The 23569-nt window shown below is 35.9% G+C and overlaps 1 protein-coding gene across 4 annotated transcripts in view; it reads left to right on the top strand.

Moving 5' to 3' along the window:
• Positions 1–23569, top strand: part of ANKRD28 (ankyrin repeat domain 28) — a 172745-nt gene that overhangs the window by 133004 nt on the left and 16172 nt on the right. For all 4 annotated transcript variants that reach the window (XM_061194706.1, XM_061194708.1, XM_061194707.1 and 1 more), the window contains 11 exons: positions 125–337; positions 4102–4180; positions 5117–5231; positions 6174–6256; positions 7686–7749; positions 7957–8025; positions 10150–10290; positions 17122–17233; positions 18171–18197; positions 18618–18692; positions 21587–21788. In XM_061194706.1, the coding sequence (XP_061050689.1) occupies positions 125–337; positions 4102–4180; positions 5117–5231; positions 6174–6256; positions 7686–7749; positions 7957–8025; positions 10150–10290; positions 17122–17233; positions 18171–18197; positions 18618–18692; positions 21587–21788 (1180 nt within the window). The remainder of the gene's footprint in view (positions 1–124; positions 338–4101; positions 4181–5116; positions 5232–6173; positions 6257–7685; positions 7750–7956; positions 8026–10149; positions 10291–17121; positions 17234–18170; positions 18198–18617; positions 18693–21586; positions 21789–23569) is intronic.

Raw genomic sequence — 23569 nt, 5'->3', positions numbered from 1 at the left:
TGTGTATTTATCCCTGTTTGTTTCTCACTTTAATAATTAGATTTCAACCACAGTGTTGCTAAAATAGCTCACAACGATAATTAGGAAGACTGCTTTAAGATTGACAATTTTTTTCTTCCAATAGATGAATGAACCAAATGCTTATGGAAATACACCTCTTCATGTAGCCTGCTACAATGGACAAGATGTTGTCGTGAATGAACTTATAGACTGTGGTGCTAATGTAAATCAAAAGAATGAAAAAGGGTTTACTCCTTTGCACTTTGCTGCTGCATCAACACATGGAGCATTGTGTTTAGAGCTTCTAGTAGGCAATGGGGCCGATGTCAATATGAAGGTATGAAGTAATATCAGAATCCCTATCTAGTATTTAGGAGTTCACCGTAGTATCAGTAGCTACTAAAAAGGAGTGAATTACTGATAACACACAGTGAATCTTAAAAATACTATGCTGAGTGAAAGCCTTACACAAAAATATATTCATATTTCCATTTATATAAGACAAAATTCCAGTTATATGGGGTTCCAGACTCTATAGTTGGGGGGGAAAAAAAAAAGAGAGAGAACAATTGTTGCCTCTGGGAGGAGGGATTGATGGAAAGGGGGCATGGGGGGACTTTCTCTGTGGTGGTAATGTCCTGTATTTTGACAGCTTTGTGTTATATAAATAAGTGTTAGTCAAAACTCATCAGGTGGTACATTTTTTATATGCCTCATTGCATGTAAATGTTCCCGTAGAAGGTTACAAATCAAACAAATACTGAACCCTAGTTAATGATACGCATACCAAAGTGTTTAGAGGTAATAGGTAGTGATATCAGCAGCTGACTTTAAAAAGCATCACTTAGGGACTTTCCTGGCGGTCCAGTGGTTAAGACTGCACGCTTCCACTGCAGGGGGCACAGGTTTGATCCCTAGTCTTGTGTGCCACGCAGTGTGGCCCCCCCCCCAAAAAAAAGCATCACTTAATTGCATGGGTGGGTAGAGAGATGGATGTATGATAATGCTCACATAGTAAAATGTTAGTGGTAGACTCTAGGTGGTATGTATATGGGTGTTCACTGTAATATTCTTTCAACTTTTCTGTTTTGAAATTTTTCACAGTGTTAGAAAAATTAGAAGACTGATACAGTGTTTTACATATAAGAATAGTTGCTTTTTGGTTTTTTGGTCATTCGCTTTCAAGAGTGAACATTTGAATTTTAGAAATATGTGAAAATTCTGGAGCCAAAATGTACGTACCTTTACTGCATAATTCTTTGGAAATGCACATGCAACCACAGTTTTGAACATAACTACTTCATAATGTATAATCATCATTTTATATTTTCCAAGATGCTTTCACTGATTGCTTCTGTATTAATTTATTAATTCATTCTTTGAGCACTTGCCAAACCATGTCTTGTGGTGTAAAGAAAAAAAAACCACAAACAAAATTGAACCGTTCATTTAAGCTTCAAATGTTTTCAGAGCTTTCATTGCATAAAATTTCAGCTCCTTTTGTAGGTGTGATGAGCCAGTGTCTTTCAGACTGGTAGAGAAAGGAGTTCATTTTCTTACCTCTCTAACTTTAGAAAATCCTTTAACGATGCCACTGACCCACTCTGACAGCTGTAGCAGCAGCAAGCCCATTTATAATTAGGTCATTGCTCTAAATTGCCCCCTGCCAGCTAAAGGACAAAATTTATACATATCAACCCATGGAAGGAAAGGGCATGAGATATCATAAAGAACCCCTTTCTGGTTAAAATGTCTCTTTTAAGAATATACATTTAAAGCTTTCAGTTCTCAATCAAATCACCTACTAAACTAAAGTTTTATTTTTAATAATTTAAATAACTTCTAAATATTTACTGATAAGTTCAAACTGCTTATTTTGATTTGAAGAATTCCTGCTGTTTGGATAATCAGTGCCTAGAAAAAATAACAGAATTCTTGTGGGGGTGGGAAATTTGTTACTTGTTTCCTCAAAAGCCTAGTAATATTTTTTAATGAAGAGTTTTTCAAAATGAAAATTTTGAAATTATCTTCATATTCTTCAAACGAAAAGATCTCATCAAGTAGCTTTAGTCTCTGTGAGACCCCTTTATGATAAAGTGGCTGTAGTTAAAATTATCTTTGTTAAATATTAAGTATCATGGAATAAGAGGCTTACCTATATCGTTAACTATTACGCATTTTTTAGTTTATATGGTGCTGGGTAAAAATTAGGCTTTCTATTTTATACAGTGCCATTTAGACATGACTATTTACTATAATTTGAAGATAATTAATCACTTGCTTCATGTCATTGCCTACGTAGCTGACTCTAGTACCCATGATTATTTTTAAGTCTGTATTTTCTTTTGAAATGTTGAGATGAGAATCAGTTCTACAAGAGGATCACTTGTAGTATAATGCTTAGACCAGTGGTCCTATTTGAAATTACCTCCTTAATTTAGAAAATTCAGTGGTAGATTTTACACATGACAAGGGAATGTTTTAGCAAAACAGTTAAGATGTGGTGGTTAAGTAGATTTGAAGACAACAGACCATGATGCTGGTTTAAAAATAGATTTCATAAAAGTTGCTTTAATCTTGTCTAAGGACATATGACATCCTGCTGATGTGCAGTTGCCCAGTTATCTTACCGCCAAGTTCCATTGAAACACATTCCCCAAGTTGTTGATGACCTCTGAGGTACCGTCCAACTGACATTATGTAAAAATTGTTGATAGCAGTGAGTTTTCAACGCATAAGAATGTGCATTCATTCAAGAATATATCTTCGTTCCTGACACCTATGTTTCCTGTATTTGTCAAATTGATGCTTATCGAATTATTGTTTGACTAAGGAGTTAAGGCTTTGACATTTTTCTTGCAAGAAAAAAATTATATTTGCTGACCCTCAAGTTCTCCTTATCAAGGCACCTTTCTCCTTCATCTTTTCTTCCCATCCCATTCTCTATTTTGATGTTTCTGTCCTTGATCAGGTTGTAGATGACTAGAATTGGAATGTGAATTTAGGTTTGTAATTATTCAGTTTATAAGTTTTTAAATTGGTTGTCCTACAGAATACTACATAGAAGAAAAATGAATGGTTTTTAAGAAGCAGTATAGCTCTGGTTTTTCATAACCTTGCTTATCATGAACCCTGCCTCATTGATTGTGTCACTTACCGATTTTTTTTTTCCCCACTCTTCAAGTGTTTATTCCATAATCAGTTAACTGTAGAGGACAGAAACCCAATTGTATATAGGTTGAAAGCAAGAAATATACAGTTTCTCACAATATATCCAGTTGTCAACACAGATAGCTGTCACACCTTTTCCCACCCCACCGTGTACTTTAAATTTTGGTCAGATAAACAAAATACCCCAAATACTTCTTTCCTTTGTTATGGTCACATGTATGTTTTGATTAACAAAATAATTTTAGGGAAGAAAAGACTTTACCTAACTCACAATAAAAGATATCACCTAACTCAGGCATTGTTTTTCTTCATATTTGGAATTCCTCTAGAATTTCAGAATTTCTACATCAAACACACATGCCAGTCTGGTTTATTATTTTAAATAATTTGGGAAAATAGCTAACATTATTTGTTACAAATAATTATAAACAAAATAATGTATAAAGTTTTTTAAGTGAATTATAGTTTCTGAAGTTAATTCTAACATTCACTTTTCCTTGGTCAAGGAGGGATTCAGCATTTCTTAGAACAAAAGAATTGTAGCAGTGTGAAATTTTTGAACCGTGGGCAGCACATCCTGGCAGTACCACTTCCAGTGATGTGACCTTGGTCGAATCATTAATATCCTTTGTGCTTCACTTCCCCCACCTGAAATAGGAGTGATACTAAGATTACACCACACCCACCACTCCAGGCCTTTTTAAAACCGTGGGCATTGAGGTTTCTGTATATTTGTGCTTTATGATATACATACTAAAAAATTAGTTCATAATTTCAAACAGCTGTTTTACTGCCACAGGCTTCAGTTAAACTTAACGCTTGAGTAATAGTTCTACAGAGTAAAGTTGCAAGAGGATATTCAAAATAAAACTAACAATTACAAGTTACAGATAAAACAAGAATTTTAAATCTCGTGTGTGTTTATTTCAGAGCAAAGATGGAAAAACCCCACTGCACATGACTGCCCTCCACGGTAGATTCTCCAGATCACAAACCATTATCCAGAGTGGTAAAAAGTATTTCTGTTTGTTTTTTTTCTTAAGTGTAGTAAAAGCATCCACATAATGAATGGTATTGAGGAATTGTCATAGCAGTATACACATTTTTGACATTTGATATCAGAGCTCATGAAAATCAGATAATGAAGAATTTTAAATGCCATGTACATGTATCTTTTGTAATTATGTTTTTCATTTATTTTTGTATTGTTTCCCTTAGATTATAAATATAATTTCTCTAGCAGTTAGTGTTGGCTTTTTTAAAACATGCTAGATAGAAAACTGCCTTTCTACTGCAAACTGTATTATATATTAAGAAAACTCGGTTGCATTTCTCTTTTCCCTTCTGACTATCTTGAACTATTTTTAGCATTTTCATTTATTTTCTGAACTTGTATTCTTTTGCATTTGAATTAGTACTAGGCAGGCTAAACTTTTAAATAAAAAGAACTTTTGGGTACATTAAAGCAGTGTTTTCACAAGCCATGTTCCAAGGAACTGTTTATTAGTAGTCCTCAAGACAATAGCTGTTCTGATTTTGCAGGGAAAGGGTAGGAATAAGCTCATGATCAAATAATTCATAAAGTATTGCATGCTGTCTTCTTGGTGACACAGAGTGTGCACATTAAAGCTTTGGAAAGTCTCACTCTAAAGAAATGTGTTTGATTTTGTTTAAATACAGTGGTTTCCAAACTTATTGGACGCCCAGAACCCTTTTGTAATTTTTAAATCTGTTCAAATCTTATGCTTAGTTCACAAAATTGCTTTAAGTCTGAAATCTGTAACCCCAGTGCCTGGCCCAGTAAATGTGCTGTGGATTAAATCTGTGGTTAAATTGCTATACCCATTAGTTTGTGCTTGAATTGCATTTTATATCACTTTCCATGTAATAGATTTGACTTGATCGTTATATAGTCCAGTGCCTGATAGTATGTCCTTTATTGCAGGAGCAGTAATCGACTGTGAGGATAAGAATGGCAACACCCCTTTGCACATAGCAGCGAGGTACGGCCATGAGCTGCTAATCAACACTCTAATTACAAGTGGTGCTGACACTGCAAAGTAAGTACTTCCCAAGGTGTTGATGCCTTGTCAGGGAAACGTGGATTTTGTCCTCAATGTAGTACTAATTGCTTGAGCTTTTTCCTCTTTGTATTGGCGATGTAATAGAATAGAATGTTTAATGTGATTTCATTGGTAAACCAGCATAGGGTATTTTTATATTTTTTTACCCCAGTTCTTTCTAGATTATGAGTAACATATTAAAGTTTCCATGTAAGATTTTGTTTGAAAGATGGATTCTCTTGCATCTCTGCAGAAACACCCTACTTTTAAATTGATGTTTATCATTCTTATGTATGTTTTTAAATTTTTATTACCTTTTTATATGTTTATTAACATGTCTTAAATCTTCTATTAAACTTTCTGTAAATGGTATGCTACTGTACACTTTTTTAAACTTTTTTTTTTTTTTACATGAAGTTGTTGGTTTAGCCATGTAGATACAAATTTGGGCTTTTTTTTCTCGTCTCTATACGTAACTCTAGTTCATTCATTTTATAAAATTTAATTCTGGTGTAAAGATTTCACAATTTATTCATTCTCATTTACAAACACAAGTTGCTTCCAAGTTTTTACTATTACAAAAGTTACTGCAGTGAACATTCTTAAACATTTTGCCTTGTGGTAATGATTCTCAACATCGGGGCAGGGGGAATGGGTTTTGCTCCTGAGGCAAATGTCTAGAGACATTTTGGTTGTCATCATTTGGGGAGGAGAGTGTTACTGTCATGCAGTGTAGAGACCGGGGGGCGCTGATGGCCTCTACAGGCACAGGATAACCCAGCCCCCAGCCCCACAGAAAATCCACAGTGACAGTAGTGCTGAGGTGGAAAAGGCCTGCTCTAAGAGGAGAGTAGCTGGATAAGTTAAGTATTGAATAGTTTCTTTTTACTTTATTTAAGTGATTGCATTGTGATGAGGACACTGTCCTGTTCACTTTAGGCGTGGCATACATGGAATGTTCCCCCTCCATTTGGCAGCCTTAAGTGGTTTTTCCGATTGCTGTAGGAAACTTCTTTCTTCTGGTAAGTGGAACCTTCACAGACAGATTATCCCCTTTTACCTCCCCAAACCGCCCCCCCGCCATCTCCCATTTTAATGCAGTCTCTTTATCCTGCTTTTCCAGAATCACATGTAGATAAGTCCATGTGTGGATCATTTATTAACCCCTCTTAGAAGATGTTGGACCCTTTAATTTTAAGATTTGATTTTCTCTTCAGCTCTGGGAAAGGTTTTATTTTTCCAGTGATTTCCTCCTCTCTCTCTTAGTTGGGGAATGGGGTGTGGAATATTTCTAAAGCAGTCCCTTTGTGTCTAGAAGTAAAATATCTTCATTTGCATGCTTCCTTTTTAAGAGCCAATAGCCAGTTTACAATATCTTCTAGGGTTGTGAAATTATTTATGCCATATCTAATTACTGTCTTAAAATACCACATAGTCAGTTTGAAGCAAAACAGGATCAATAGCTTTCTATAAATATTACTACAAAATTATGATCCTTATTAAATGCATAGAATTACTAAATATGTAAGATTTAATTTTGAATGATATTCTATTTCTTAGCGTGTTAGGAAAGTTGAACAGATTTTGTATATTAATACTCTCGATTGCTGAAAGAATTATGGGAAAGTTTCAGTGAAAATTAACATATTGTGAGACAGACACTTCTGAGTTTTTCTTAATGATATCTTTTAAGTGAGGTAATTGTGTTTTGAATGTTTTAAGTGTATGTGTGTCCACAAGTAATCACCCATTTATCTATGAAGGAGAATTCTAAAAACCTCTTCTCAGTATTAATCTGCAAGTATCAAAGCACCTATGGCTTTAAAAAAAAAAGTTTTATTAAGAAATAATTCATGTATCATACAATTCACCTGTTTAAAATTTACAATTCAGTGTTTTTTTAAAGTATATTCACAGAGGTATGTAACCATGACTACAATGGGTTTTAGAACATTCCCCCCCGCCAAAAAAAAAAAAACCCTCATTTTCAGTCAGTTCCCCATTTCCTCCCTCCCCTCAGCCCCAAGCAGTCATTAATCTACTTTCCACCTCTATAAATTTACCTGTTCTGGACAGTTCATAGAAATGGAATCACCCAAGATGTGGTTTTGTGACTGATTTTTTCCCTTAGAAATGTTCTGAACGGTCATCCAGTGTTATAAACATGTATCGGTACTTTATTTCTTTTTATTGCTGAATAATATTCCATTGTATCCTATGACTTTTAAACAAGTACTCTAGCATTTGTTCTAAAACCCCCAATCCTTTAGTGGTAATTTTTTAAAAAATACTGTACATTATTAATCTATTTTCAATTAATTTTTACCTATTTGTAATTCATAGTCTTGTTTAAGATTGGGGGTGTGTGTTTTTTTTACATTTTTTTAATGTAATACTCTAATATAAAGTAACTTACCTATACTATTATATAAGATGTATTCATTCTTGTAGGATTTGATATAGATACCCCAGATGATTTTGGCAGGACCTGTCTACATGCAGCTGCAGCTGGAGGGTATGTTAACAAAATTTTTACTTTTTTTAAGAAAAAGGTAGTTGATCATGGCAGGTTTTTTTTTGTTTCATAAAATATAAATCATAGTGTTTTATTCACTCTGCCCTCATTTGAAAACATGCTTTTATATTTACTTAAACCTACCGATTTCATTATAATTACAATTTCATTACAATTACATCTTCTCAATGTATTTTTCCTGGGTAGGAATTTGGAGTGCCTAAACCTTCTGCTGAACACTGGTGCAGACTTCAACAAAAAGGATAAATTTGGAAGGTAGGGTGTGGTACAGTTCCTCTGTAGAGCCTACTTAATGTTATTTACTTAATGACTTTCTTGACCTATTGTGGCTTCTGAGAGTTAACTGAATAATTCTGCGTCTTTTGCATTGTGATCATGATTCTTTGAGAGGCCCCAATAAGTAGATAACTTCTGAATATTCATTCTCACCCACAGCCTTCTTCCAGCTGGGCCCCTGCCATAGCCCCAGGCTACCAGCCACAGCTTTACTTTATAAGCACTTCTATACCTCTTGTGATGTCATTCCTCCTCCTCCCATAATTATAGCCATGAAAATATAAAACCGCATGGTACCTATGCTCCCTCAAAAAACTCACAAGAGCTGGAACTCAGTGGTAGTTCTCCATTCCTTCAAGTCATTCTTTTGTTAGAGACTCTGCTGCCTGTATTTGGTTCCAGAGCACTAGAAAGAGGGAGGAAACAGGTTACAAATTTATGTGTAATTTTTCTTTCTCCTCTTCTCTAGCTCTCTGCACACACCCTGAGCGTGACCCACAGGAAAGCACCTGTGAATGCAGAGTCCCTTTGTAGTCACCCAGCCAATCTGCAGTCTCACTGTTCAGCCCAGGCCTCATTGTTACTTGCATCTGTGATTGCAGTACTTAAAGCCACCATGATCTACTAAGTTACTTAGAGTAGGGATTGACCCAGAGTCTGTTAGAACCACATAGGAAAGGACAGAAGGCAATTTGAAAAATAGAGGTGAGCATGCTGTAGTGTGTACAGAAATCTAAGTATAATGTACACATGAGACTTATAATGTTATAAACTAGTGTTACCTCAATTTAAAAAAAAATAGAGGTGGCAATATGAGCAAAATTGTGTATCAGGAGTTTGAGAATTTTATCAGAGTATATGACAAGAGAGAGTGTGTGTGAATCTGTGTCAGTGCATGGGATTGGGCCAGTGCACAGTAGAATTACGTGTGGTAGGGAATCAGAAGTGCATATAAGAAAAGGAAAAGCGACTATCTGACCCCATAATTATTTTGAGGAACAGACTGTTCTTATAAGCCTGCTAATTGAAGGAACTAATGACCCGCAAAATCAAAAATCACTTTGTTTGACTTTGGCATGCAGTATTTTTATAGCTAATTTATTTTTATAAGTGTACTTTAATCCAGCATATATTAGTTAATTTGTAGCACTTGACGCATTCTGTACTACAATTAGGGCACATTCTGAGTTTAGAAGCTTGAAAGTAATTCAGGGTTAATTGCATTTTCAAAAATACTATTACTATATTATACTATTATCCAATAAAGTAAAATAATGCTTCACTGTCATTTCACCAGGTAAATATTTTAGAAAAAATTATACCATGAAGACTCTGGACTAAATTTACCTTCACTTTTCTGTTTTCTTCTTCTTCTGTTTTTTTTTTTTTTTTTTTTAATGAAAGGTCATGGATCATCATAGTTTTGTAATCTAAAGACAGAAGCTCCTAAATTTAGTAACATTCTTTTTCATTTCAGTAACTGAGAAGAAATAAGCTACAAATATTCCATCTCTAGAAATTAACAGTACTCTAAACTCTTCAAAATGATGAATAGTCTTCAAAACTGTGCATTTTTTGCTTGAGGAATCTGATATTACTGTGCAGCTCTACCATATAGTTGATATAACAGCATTCTTTTTAATGCTTCTGTATTTTTCTTACTCTTTATTCCTCTACTGAGACAGGAACAGAAGCTGCTACCTATGAAACATCTCTATTAATATAGGGGAAGCTTTGTTAAAATGAAAGTTTTCTCAGATTGCTAATGGCATTAGGGAGGAAAAAAAATAAGTTTTCAAGTTTTGGAGCAGAATATGAAGGATATCTGTAATTCACTCAGAAGACTGGAATTGTTACTGTCTGGGGACCATGAAATGATTTAATTGTGTTCCTATCTTATTTTGTGTTCTTAGAGGCTCTTTGCCATCTTAGTTTCTCCTCCAAGCTTTCTGTCTGGCCCTCCGAAAGACTTAGGTATATGGCAGAAATCAATCTCAGGCTTTCTATAAATATTTATAACTGGGTGGATCAACTGTGCTCTTGTTTACTGGTTTGTGTCCCTGACTTTTTTTTTTTTTCTTTTTAATTAACTTGGGCAAAAAGATCTCCACTGCACTATGCTGCTGCCAACTGCAACTACCAGTGCCTGTTTGCTCTTGTGGGCTCAGGAGCAAGTGTGAATGACCTTGATGAAAGAGGATGCACACCCTTGCACTATGCAGCTACGTCAGACACAGATGGCAAGTAAGTATCATGTGGTGAGAATGAAGGATTGTTTCTATCTGGCAGTTTTTATAGCAAATTTATATTTCCTTTTTTGTACTTTTTATTATTGATTATCTTTCCCTGATGCTCTAGTAGGGAAAATAAGTTGTTTTCATAATTATTCCTAGTCATCGTTATTACCACCTACTTCTACTCAGCAACCTGCATTATGAACTAATCGGGTAGAAGAAAGATAAAGGTCCCTTTTCGTCCTCCCTTCCAAAAACACATCTTAATATCTATCACCTCCATGTTTTTTCCACCTGGCTTCTTAGAGGCAGCAGTCTTGAGTATATCATAGGGAAAAGGAAAGGCAAGAGGTACACAGACAATGCCATCAGAAGATTGAGCAGAGATTGGAATACCAGTATTCTTCAGAGGTAGAAAGTTCATATTTCCAAGGGATCCCTGTAAATTGGTATTCAAATAGGGAATAATTGAACTGGCAGAATCTGGCACATAGTTGGTACTAAATAGTGCTTAAATAAGTAAATTATATAGATAATGGAGTAGTGAGTAAATGTTGTCCAAAAATGACTTAATAAAAACAAAAGAATGAGAGATTTATAAATTTTCATAATTAATGTTCACCCAAAGATGATCAGACCCATTTATAGTACCTTAATGTATATTGCCTTCTTGGAAGAAAATGAACTCATTAGAGACAGAGAAGAAATCTTCAATGTCTGTGGTATTCCCCATGAGTCTGAGTCAGTGAAGGGTAGGAAAAACAAATAATGGTTTCTGGGGAAAGATTTTATAAAATATACTTCAAGGAAGTTGCATTTAACATAGAACTATTTCCTTGGTTTTTAATGTTTACTTTTTTACCTTCAAAATAAAAAGCATAATTTGATGGTATTACTCACAAATATTAATTTATTATAAATTCTGTAACTAATTTCAAATCCATTTCTATAAGTAACACTTTGTTATGCTGGATTTGTGGCTAAAATCCTAATCTTGAAAGCATTAGTAAAATATACTATCAGCCCTTTGTATCTACTGGTTTTGCATTTGCAGATTTGGAGGGTCGACTGTATTCATTGTAGGGCTGTGTTCATTTTTTATAAGGGACTTGAGGGTCCAAGTCTACGGTCTTTGGTATCCTCGAGTACTCTTGGCATCAGTCCCCCTTAGATACCGAAGGATGACCGTATTTTCTGTTTGGAGGAGTATATCACTTTATACATTTTCATATATACCAGAATAGTTAGATGTAGATAGGTTTTGGGAGAAGCCAAATTATTTGAAGTATGTTTTTGGATAGTAGAGCTTTCAAGAAAATCTCTGATAGAGACTTTGTAAATCAGAAAATATTTTGGTAAACTTGGGTAAGTAGATTGTCCTCTGATTTATAAATTTTGTAATTTCAGGATTTGATTTATAGATTTTCCTAAAATAGATTATACCCAAAATGACTATCACCATCAGAAGTCCTTTACCAGTGTTCCCATAAACCGTTTATTGGGTACTGCCCAGCATGATCTAAGTAAATTCCACTGAGTTCACATACACACAGACAGAGATTACCCCATGGTCCTCCTGCCCTTAAACAATTACATTCAACCTGAATTCTTACGCAGGAACAAAAGAATAACAATGTTCAACCTATACTGTTTGAGATTTGTGGTTTTATTTTAAGCCAGTCTTTTTCTTTAGAAGTATCCTTAGTACTAAAGTGAATTAAATTGTTAGTTTTCTCACCTAATATAAACTGTTTTGAGCAGTAGTCTAGAGCAGGGGTCCCTAAACCCTGGGCTGTGAACTGATACTGGTCCGCGGCCTGTTAGGAGCCAGGCCGCAGAGCAGGAGGTGAGTGGCGAGCGAGCGAAGCTTCATCCGCCGCTCCCCATCGCTCGCATTACTGCCTGAACCATCCCCCTACCCGGCCCCCCAGTCCGTGGAAAAATTGTCTTTCGCAAAACCGGTCCCTGGTGCCAAAAAGGTTGGGGACCGCTGGTCTAGAGGTATTTATTACTTAAACACTTAATTCTCAGTATCTCCACAAGCAACCTGATGTACCAGAAAGAACATGAGCTTTATCCAAAAGACCCAGCTGAAATCATGGGGGCTTCATATTATACCTCTTTGAGCCTGAGCAAATAATTGTTAGGCAAAATCTTCTTTATCTGTAAAATTAGAATGAAGCGTACTTCTTAGAATTGTGGGGAAAACTGAGGGCATGTGTATAAAAGAATCTAGCACTGTTTTTTGGAGCCTCTTTCTTACCTTTGAAGTATCAAAGTCCCAGAGGTCTTGTCTAATGCCATCACTTATTGACTCAGTGATTTGTTCCCTGGGAACCTTCTGGAAACTATTCACTACAGTAACCATTTTAGGATACCAGAGGCATCCTTTCAGTAAGTGATTGTTTTGGAGGCTTAAATAGTAGAATTAAAGAGTTGGTTTATTTTTCTGAACTCCAAGGATTTAATTCCCAGGAATAGGTTGGATAACAAGAGAATCTGGAATAATTCTTTCTGCTGCCAAAGCCAGAGTGAAATATTTTCTAAAAGAAGAAACAAATTCCCCATGACTTCAAATACTGTTATTCAGTAATGTGTGTTTGTTGGTTTGTTTCTTTAATGATTGTTTAATAATGTCCTGTCAGCATCCCCAGGGAAAGTTGTATATACTTTGGGATTTTTGACACTCTGCCACTGGTTTTCTGCTGTTCAGAAGTGACATAAGTAATTACAATTCTACTCTGCCTTGTGTGCCTGTCTTTACTTTCAGTAAATGTTGGAAAAATACATGAAATCGTTCCTCCTCATTCTCCTCGTCCTGCTAGTCACCCCCATCATCCTGATGCCTACATTCACTATAGACAGTCATGACTCAGCAAACAAATATATAGTTATTTTCACGGGAGAAACATACTAAATGTATTAAATATTAACAAATAAAGTTCTCTTTGCCATTTGAAGAAAAATAGGACTGGCTATGAGCATGATGGTGAGGACCTACCCCATGCCTGTGTGGTGTGTATAAGAGAAGGGGAAGGCTGGGGTTATTTATTGTGATTACATATAAGGAAGAAATCCTCCTCATGCCTTTTCTTCTGTGATAACTACCATTAACAGAAGTATTTCTATATGTTTATGTAGATCATTTCACATCCCTCACAGTGTAATCAGAGTTATGGACCTGGTAAATGTCCATAGGCTTTTCTGTGTTCATATGGTTATATATACATGTGTTTATGAATGCATAGATATATTTCACCAAGATACACTTTTATGGAGATAGATGTTCACAAAAATGGGATCATATTTTGACTTCTAATAGCATTGTTTATTTTTGTCTGTTTTGAACTTTATATAAATGGAATCATACAGTCTTTTGCTTGGAACTTTTATAATCCTTAGGTTTATTCCTAAGTATTTGATATTTTCATTGCCAAAATAAATCTATCTTTAAATTTCCTTTGTTGTGAAATAGAGAAATATATTTGACTTTTGTATACAACTTTGCATTCAGCAGCTTTGTTAAACCTGTTTTATGTATGCGTGTAAGACAGAACTGGGTTTGATTCTGGCTCTGCCACTTGCTGTGAGACCTTGGGCAGGTTACTTAACCTCTCTGCACGTTTCATCTGTCAAGTGGGAATAATAGTCTGACCTTAACTCATGGCCATATGAGGTACAGAATATCTGAATTGCTTAGAACAATACCTGACACATTGTAATCTTCCTGTAAGGATTAGTTGTATTTTTTTAAGCTATGCTTAGTATCTTTTTTTGTCAGTCAGACACTATTGTATACCATAATGGGGGAGAGTAGAGTTAGGAGGGCCTCTGGTGACAATGCCACATCCTCTGCCCTGGGCCGAGTGGTCCTCTCCCAGGGCTCTGACCAGCCGTGGGACACATGGATTTGACTCAGTCTGAACTTGCACCAGAAAAAGTGGTAGGAGTTCATGGGTGGTAGGGGAAGAGTAGGAGAAGTTTAAATAGTTTGAAAATCACTCTGATTTGAATTACATGCTTAATTGGGATGAGGATACTTAATTTGTCTAAAAAATGAAGAAAACAAAATATTTAACAGTAAGTTTGGTTTATTACTTAGGTATTTAGCCATAAATATTCCTCCAGATTTTGCATACATGGTTTATTTTAGGGAAATAAGAGAAATTATAGAAAATCTTCGTTTCTTAATTTTCTGAGTTTTATAAAATGAGCGTGTGTTAACTTTACAAGGAGCAAAAAAATTTAGGATTGACTCTCTCCCCTTCACCTCATTTGCAAATCAAAAGTGAGGTTCAGATTTTCAAGATCAAGCAATTTTGTGGTTCAGTATTTTATAAACACCCAGGTTAAAGTGTCACTAACTCATTAACCCCTGTGCTAAAGCATTTGTAGCATAGAAAGAACACTTGAAGAGAAGACCCAAGGCCTAGTCCTTGCTTTGCCATATTCTAGCCAAAAGATTGGGAGCAAGTCGTTTAATTTTCCTGAATGTCAGTAATTTTTTTCATTTGTTAAAGGTAGTGCTTACAAAGTAGTCATGAAAATTCATATTGCTTAGCAAAATTTGAAAGGTGTGGCAATAGAAGTAATTTTATAATTATAAATCAACTCTTAGTCTTTGTTTTGTTATAGGAGACCAATCATCCAGTAATATGAAGGTAGACAAAGAAATAATATGATTTGATAAGAACTACTGCATGTATTATGGTTGAATTATTTCAAACCATTTAATGTTGTATACTTGCAACTAGTAAATATAAGTAGTGCTTTGAGACTTGCTCTCCTACTTCAGAAAGTAAACATGAACTTACCTACTTGTTTTGCTTTCCTTAAATAAGTCAGTTTTTTTTTTTCCCCCAGTACTCATGTATCAGCAAGTTATCTTAAAATAGTTTGTTCCACTGATAGAATCTGTCTTGTATTCAGGTCTCAGTAGGGAGAACTATTTCTGTTTTATCATTCACATCTAGAGAACTTGATTAAAGGTAAAAAGATATTCCCTTGGGTGAAATGTTTCTGCCTTTAAAGCAGTGAGACTGTCCTTCCAGGCCAGCAGGTCTTTCCTTCATCCCAGTGAGGATTGACCTGTGAGCTGGGTACCTAGGAAGACTGTGTACAGAGTCTACACACTGCCTGAAATACTTCCTGGAGTGCCCTCAGAGCTAGTTTAGGAATACCGAGAAACACCAGGCTTGTTCCTTAGAGTCAGATTCGGGTGATGTTGTTGTTTCATCATAGTGATATGCAGTTCATCATAATTTTCACTGCATATAAATATCAAAATCCCACTTAAAAGGATGAACATTTGCTACCATTAAGGATATTATAATAAATGTAGATTCTGTAAGTAATTCCTAAGAGATCTAAAGTACTTTAAGCAATTAGCATTAAAGAAATAAGGGTTGGCATTGCAAAGAATGGTCCTCATACATATATGATAGAGTTACTGGGTGATCAGTTACATCGCTCCATTGTTCCTTTCCACTTGTTCTTATAACTTCAGTATGCTTTTGGAAACTTGACAAGTAGTATTTGATTATAGATTTCCCCCCCTAGTGGTAGAGTTAGTGTTTAGTTAGACATACTGCAATATTAGACAAATTATCGCTGAATAATTATGGACTTGGAATTTGAACATGAATGGATTTTAGATTATTTAGTTGAATTCCTACTCCCATCTATCAAATGAATAAACAGAAGCCATTTCACCATGAAGGTGAAATGATTTGCCCAAGATCGCTGGTATCAAACTAACTCTAGCGATAAATCTTTTAATTTCTAATTCAGTACTCTTTTTTTTTTGCTACCATAACATTTATCAGAATTATAACAAATTGTGAACCTTATAGTCCTTTTATTTAAAAAAAATTTTTTTAACATCTTTATTGGAGTATAATTGCTTTACAATGGTGTGTTAGTTTCTGCTGTATAACAAAGTGAATCAGCTATACGTATACATATATCCCCATATCTCTTCCCTCTTGTGTCTCCCTCCCACCCTCCCTATCCCACCCCTCTAAGTGGTCGCAAAGCACCGAGCTGATCTCCCTGTGCTGTGCGGCTGCTTCCCACTAGCTATCTGTTTTACGTTTGGTAGTGTATATATGTCAGTGTTACTCTCTCACTTCGTCCCAGCTTACCCTTCCCCTCAAGTCCATTCTCTATGTCTGTGTCTTTATTCCTGTCCTGCCCCTAGGTTCATCAGAACCATTTTTTTTTTAGATTCCATATATATGTGTTAGCATACGGTATTTGTTTTTCTCTTTCTACAATGAGGTATCACCTCACACCAGTCAGAATGGCCATCATCAAAAAATCTTACAGTCCTTTTAAAATTACTTTCCTCATATTTTAATAGCACAGGAATGAAGTGTATTTCCCATGGGAAGGTCTTTCGTGTTACCTACATACCACTTTTACATTGTTCCCACACTTTTCAGGTCTCTAATGCAAGATCCTTGAATTCTGACCTTGGTTTTGGGAGATATTTTTACATCCTTTCTTGAGCTTCCTAATGAGATATCATACTAACTATGTATTCCAGAAAGAGTTGACTAGCTGGTGCCATGAATATAGACTGTGTACGAAACAGTCTTCAGGTATACTGTGCTTGCTGACAGACTGTGGATAAAGAAGATTCTCTTATGAACATTTTGTTTGTACTTTTATGATACTTACAGTCAATATCATTTAAATGACAAATGTATGTAGTGTAGATGTGTATATGATTTTTACATTACTCAAATGTAAGAAAAATTTCCAGTTTTGAGTTTGTCTCTGTTTTTATCATTGGTTAAAATGCAGGATTTAGAATTATGAATATGTCTTACTATAATAGGTGCCTGGAATACTTATTAAGAAATGATGCAAATCCAGGGATCCGGGACAAGCAAGGATACAATGCAGTTCATTATTCAGCTGCATACGGTCACCGTCTGTGTCTTCAGCTGGTAAGATTCCTGATTTCTTGTGGAAGGACCTATGTAAGTTTATATTCTAATAATGTAATGACAGTGAGAATAAATGAATCAAGAAACAAATGCTTTTTAACATTTTTAGAATCCCTATCCCTCCTAAATTCATACTTGCCTCACTAAGCTTTCTCTCATTCCCTTTTCCCTTTCACAGAGAAAGGAGGAAATTAGATCTCTGGAGAGGGCTCCCTTAGAGCCCCCCATGTCCATGTAGCATTCACTGCCCCTGCCCCTTTAAATGTTTTCCAGAACGTTTTAAAGAACTGTAACTATGTCATATGTGAGAAATACATGTTCCTGTGAGAGAAAGCTTCCCCCTGTGTATTCAGGAATTCAGAAAGACCCAGTCTTCTGTCAGTCTCTTCTGACAAGGGAGACTCATCTTCTGCAAAGGAACTTTTTATTTCAACTGTGGTCTCATTCCTGAATGTATACACCATTCACCCCACTTTGCCAAACCAAAGGGAGAGTAAAAGACAAGTTAAATGATTCTGAAGTGTGTAGCACATGCTTCACGTTAGAGGTTTCTTCATTTAGACCTACTTATAAATTATATTAACATTGCTTCCCTTAAAGGGGAAATAAAATTCAAGGAGGGTGGGTATAAAAGATAGAAAAAAGAAGTTGACATACTTAATATAGCATTTAGAACCCTGCTACAGAAGTAATATTTCCTTAGTTTATTATGGTATCTGTAGACTAAAATCTGAGACCCATGTGTATAGATTTGTGGTCTATTATATTGTACAGTTGTTTATTTAAAAGACTTCATTTTTGGAGGCAAAGGAAGCCCAAGTTCAGAATAGAATTTAACAAAGCCCTATGTAAATAGAGACATGTAGTTAACATTTATCTCTTTACTGTATATGACTGCTTCCTCAACTAAGTATTTTTATTTTAAATTTTATTTCAGATTGCAAGTGAAACTCCTTTAGATGTTGTAAGTATTAATTAGTCAGTTTTCCCCCTAATATTGAGTATTTAAATATTTGCTCTCACTAGAGCTGGAGCCTGTCTTACACATTCCTGGGAACAAAGATAGTGACAGAAATCATGTTTGCAGGGGGAGGGAAAGTTTTACTTGGTGGTAATTAAATGGCATTTCTCTCAAACTCTAAGTTTATAGCCATCTCTCAAAGCTCTTAGTATGTGGTCCTTACTGCATTTTCAGGATAATCCATTCCATAAGGTGGCTGAATTTAGTTTTCATAATATAATGGTCTGGGATTTTTAAATTCATATTCAAGTATCAGTTTATACTCTAAAATGGATTTGAACTTGGGGGAGGGGGACCAGGAATAACTGCTGTGGTATGTCTAAAAGTACCATTTCTGACACTTAAAATTCTTTTCTTTCTCAGTTAATGGAAACCTCGGGAACAGACATGCTGAGTGATTCAGACAATAGAGCAACAATAAGCCCTTTACACTTGGCTGTGAGTATTGCCTTCACAGCCAACTTGATGGCTCGTTTACTGAAAATGTCTCATATCTGTGTTGACTCAAACTAGTACCCAGAACTTTTGGTCCATATAATGATGATCATGGAGTTAAAACTGTAAGAACTTTCTTAACTCAGAGAATTCTTGAATGTACTTTTGTTTCGTTTGTTTGTTTGTCTTAAAAAAAAAGGGGCGGGGGGCCCTGTTCTAAGGAGAGAATATGCCTGAGATGTGAATTTTAAAATTCCCACAAGGCCTGTTCTAAGGAGAGAATATGCCTGAGATGTGAATTTTAAAATGACCCACCCTAGTGGAATGGCTTCTGACTTCTTAAGCAGATGATATAAGAACTGTAATTTCTGTGGTATTTCTACAACTTTTTGCTTACTTTGTGATTTTGGGGTGCTAAGTTTGTGTTCACTGGTCCTTCACTTGCTCATGCTATAGGATTTAACTACATGGTCTGTAATGTTCTTTCTAGCTTCAGATGCCTCTGAATTTTTCCTCTTAATGTTCATCACTAAGAGGAGAAGATTAGAAGAGAGTGTGACAATTCTTTAAGTCAAATATGGAAATGAATTACCTTAGGAAATTTCAAGCAGAGCCCAATCTAGTTCTTTCTGCGCTGAAAGAAGAATTTATCTTTGAAATAAAGCATGTTGTGGGGAGCTGGGGGACTTTGAGAATCGGGAGAATTGGGTACTGTCACTATTTGTGAGACCTCTGATTTTAAGTATAGTAAAATGCTTATAAGGGTCTCTACTTAGGTTAATGTGTATCACAAGTTCAATGATCCATTTAATTGTTTCTTCTCACATATACTATTATTTTTTATTTTAATATTCTCCTGGCATATTTTCTAACACTGACACATGTACACTGAATTTTCTGCTTTGTCTTTCTCCCCCTTTCTCCCCAGCAGTACTTCCTACCATGCTCTAAATAACTAAGAAGACATGCTGAAGCTTCCTTTTTCCTTGCCCTTTGGGTCTTTGGAAATACTATCTACTCTCCCAGACTTGCATAATAAATAAGTCATCTGGAAGTGCAAAGCTAGCATGGAGAAAATAGCTATTTTACTATGGGTGGCAAGAAATGACGTCTGAGCAGATGACTAGGCAGTTCTTCCTGCATCATTATCATCATTCTTATAATAATAGCGCCTCATCTCTTGAACACTTACTAGGTGCCAGACTAAGCACTTTGCCAAGTTTTTGAATGCATTATCTCAAAAACTTCAGTTTTTTTAACTAGTTATTTTACTCCATGGCTATTGGGAATAGTGCTGTTATTAACATGGGTGTGCTAAGTAGTGTTTTTAAGCTGAAATGGAAACAATTTTGTGATTTCATAATTAGGCTCAATGAAATGTGGTTATACCACCACTCTTGCATTTTGTATCCATCCCTAGGAGGTTTTTCAGAAATTACTGAAGTGATTTTTCTCCTTCCAAACTCTCCCAATCCAGGACGACTTGATGCAGTAAAAACACGCTGGCTTGAGGACTCAGGAAACTGGCCTTGGTCCTGCCTTCGCACATACTAGGCCTCTAAGCCTCTTGTCCCAGTCCAGTCAGAGCCATCGTGAGGGGAAGATTACCCTGTGGCAGATTACCCTGGCTCTAGCCGTCCTTATTTTCCCTCTGCTTCTTTTTATACCACCTTCTGCATATACTGTGCTTCTCACAGTTCATTTTTAATAGCATAATTTTGTTGACCTGGTATTGAGGAACAAGGTTAGATGTGCTCCTCAGACAGTAGAGCTCAGAGATCTCCAGTCACTTTAACTTTGAGGGAGTCAGAAACATCAAGAGGTCAGTAAGGCCCAGAGCAGCTTCACCTCCTGCTGGTACTTTCTGACATTTCCCACAGGAAGTGGCTTTACAGCCCTTTGGTACATTGCAGGCCCCTCTTTCTAGCTAAGTATCTCTTTTTAGAAGCAGGTGACATTTAGCACAAATATGGTAGAATTTTATATTTTTCAATTCCCTAATGAAAAGTTCACATGTGGTCATTTACAGTTTGCCTATATGTGCTAAGCTGCAGGTCTGAACGGTATCAGAAAATGACTTGTCCCTTAGCTAAAAGGGGTGGCATGAGTGAACCAGAGGAGACATTCCTTCCCCATCAGAACTGTGTCGTTATTGCCTTATGTCCTGCTCAGCATCTTGTCCAATAAGAGTAATAGATGTTCAGTTGACATGTTGGTTTTTGAAATGAATTCTCTGGAAAGCAGACTGTGTAAAGAAGGGGATTTCAGTTGGTCGGGTTTCAGACAAATATCTCAGTCTTCTTGCTCTGCTGTACTGCTAGGACAGTGCATAGCACATGGCAGTTTTTCAAGCAGGGCTCAGTCTAAATATTTTTGAAAAGAAATGTTTATTTTTGAGATGGCACGTTATGGGATGGAGTAGTCATTTTCATTTGAGAAATCAGAAGGCTCAAGTACTAGCTGAACTTCAGTTGCAACTGTCTCTGCGATTTAAGCGTAGTAACATTTTATCGGGGAGTGAAGGGGGGCACTGAACTGTGACGAAGAACACGGGCTTTGGAATCATAGACTTAGAATGAAAGCTTTCATTGAACCCATGTCACACATCATTGAATGTCTGCCATGAACCAGACATTGTATACTCGTGAAAAGATCACCTGTCATTTCAACTTTTATTATTTGTGGAATTCCATTCCCTAACACTGTAGCCTACTAATTGATTATTAGAAAAATTTGTAGGTAACTTACTGAATTATCAATACAGAAGTTTTAGATTATCTCAAATATAATGATGTGAAGACAAGTTTGCTTACTACTCCCTTTATGTTTTCTAGGGTTTCTAAGAAGTCAGTCTAAATATATATATTTTTTTAATTTATATTTTTATTTATTCCCAGGCCTATCATGGTCACCATCAAGCACTAGAAGTGTTAGTACAGTCTTTGTTAGATCTTGATGTGAGAAACAGTAGTGGAAGAACACCCTTGGACCTTGCAGCATTTAAGGGCCATGTAGAATGTGTGGATGTTCTCATTAATCAGGGAGCCTCAATCTTAGTCAAAGATTACATTTTGAAGAGAACACCTATACATGCAGCAGGTATGTCAAAGACTATGAATGATTTTATTTACCACTTTCCATCTAATGCTCTTCTTTTTCAATTTCTTGTATATTATACTCCTGGTAATTGTTTTAACAATTTTGACTTTAACAATTCTAATGATTCTACTCTCAGGGAAAAACCAACAGCAAGATTATAATCACTTTAAAAAAAAATCTACCTTAGAAATTGGATTTATGTAATAGTCTAACTTCTGAAGTACTTTATCAACAACAACAAAAAAAAATACAATTTTTTTTACTGCTTTTTGATGGAAATTATTTTGGATTGGTATGTGCTTTCATTTAACAACTGTGCTTTCATTTAACAACAAACATTTTACTTACTGTACCAGGGTACTGCATTAAACATTTAATCAGACAGGAATACAGAGTGCCTGCTATGCGAGAACTACTCCATGGAGTGTTTTGTGATGTTGTAGAAAATGAAAAACTACATAACAATGCCACTGTGATGACTCAGTACCCGCTGTGTCACTAGCAGATGCAGATTCACAACTCTCTCCAGGAATTACTACAAGGCAGTATTAATTTTAAATAATGAATTCAAGACTGGTATATGTGAAGAAATCCTAGCCAAGTATTTGTCTCATCCCCAATAGGCCATCTTCGTATGATTAGATTCATTTCACTTAGTCTGTTTTTATAGGGTGATCCTTAAAGTGGATCCATTTGAATGTAGGTCTGGGACTTTGCTTCTGGTCATTTGGAAAACTTGCATTTTAGAAGACTCTAGGTAACACCCACTGTTGCTCCAGAGCAGCCTTTCAGAAACTATCAGATAAGCAGGGCTCAAAGACAAAAATTTTAATAATGGATTAAAAGTCCTAATAAGGATATGTATATAAACTGCTATATGGTAAAAATAAGAAGTCAAAATGCTGTCATTTTCTGTTGCCTTATTCTGAAAAAGAGTGAAGTTGTATATTATTCTGCAACTTGAAAAATTATATTGTAAGCACATTATTTGCAGAGCTAATTTAAAGCTTTCATGGAGTGTTTGCACTCTTAATAGATAAATATTGAACCAAGACACTAGTAAGTCTCTCAGAAGTGGCTAACCAATGCCATATAATTCATAAGTCCTACCCACTGAAAGAGTTACGGGTTACTGTTAGCACCCACCTCTTCAATAAATGCAAGCCTTGGTTAGAACCAAGATGCCTTTCAAATTTGGAGACCTGCTGGGGATCATCTTACTCTTAAATCATGGAAGGACATTGGTTCTGGATGTGAGCCAGTCCTTTCCCACAGGGATCTTATGCCTGATGCTTTGGGTGTTGAGCTTAGACGATACAAACACTCATCAGTAGCTGCTGTGTACTGAGTATCCGTGAATCCAGTTTAAGAAAAAAAATGATGGGCCAAACAGAATTTCCTTGAAGCATCCCCAAGGATCACATCTAAAATCAGGAAAGAAGGAGGACTTTCACTATCAGAAATAAAAATATTTCCCAGGCATCCTCCAGGCTTCTTAACATCTCAGTGGGCAGAACTTGAAACCAGTCATTGGCAAAGGAGAATGGGGTTGATGTGATTGACTTGTCTGATCATGATTTCATCCCTTGGCTGGAGGCAGGCTGCCCTTCCTGACCACATTGGCACCACCAGAGAGCTAAATAAAATGAGCATTTTCTTTCTTGCCTGTTAAATTCAATGAATATTCCAAAATTATATCTAGCAAATGTGGTTTAAGATGGACATTTTCTATTTTATCATTTTATAGATATATAATTGCTGAAATTTTTGAATATCACTTT

Source organism: Eubalaena glacialis, chromosome 6 (assembly GCF_028564815.1).
Source record: "Eubalaena glacialis isolate mEubGla1 chromosome 6, mEubGla1.1.hap2.+ XY, whole genome shotgun sequence".
Taxonomy (NCBI): domain Eukaryota; kingdom Metazoa; phylum Chordata; class Mammalia; order Artiodactyla; family Balaenidae; genus Eubalaena; species Eubalaena glacialis.
The sequence above is the reverse complement of the archived record's forward strand: the minus strand, read 5'-3'. Positions and strand labels throughout refer to the sequence as shown.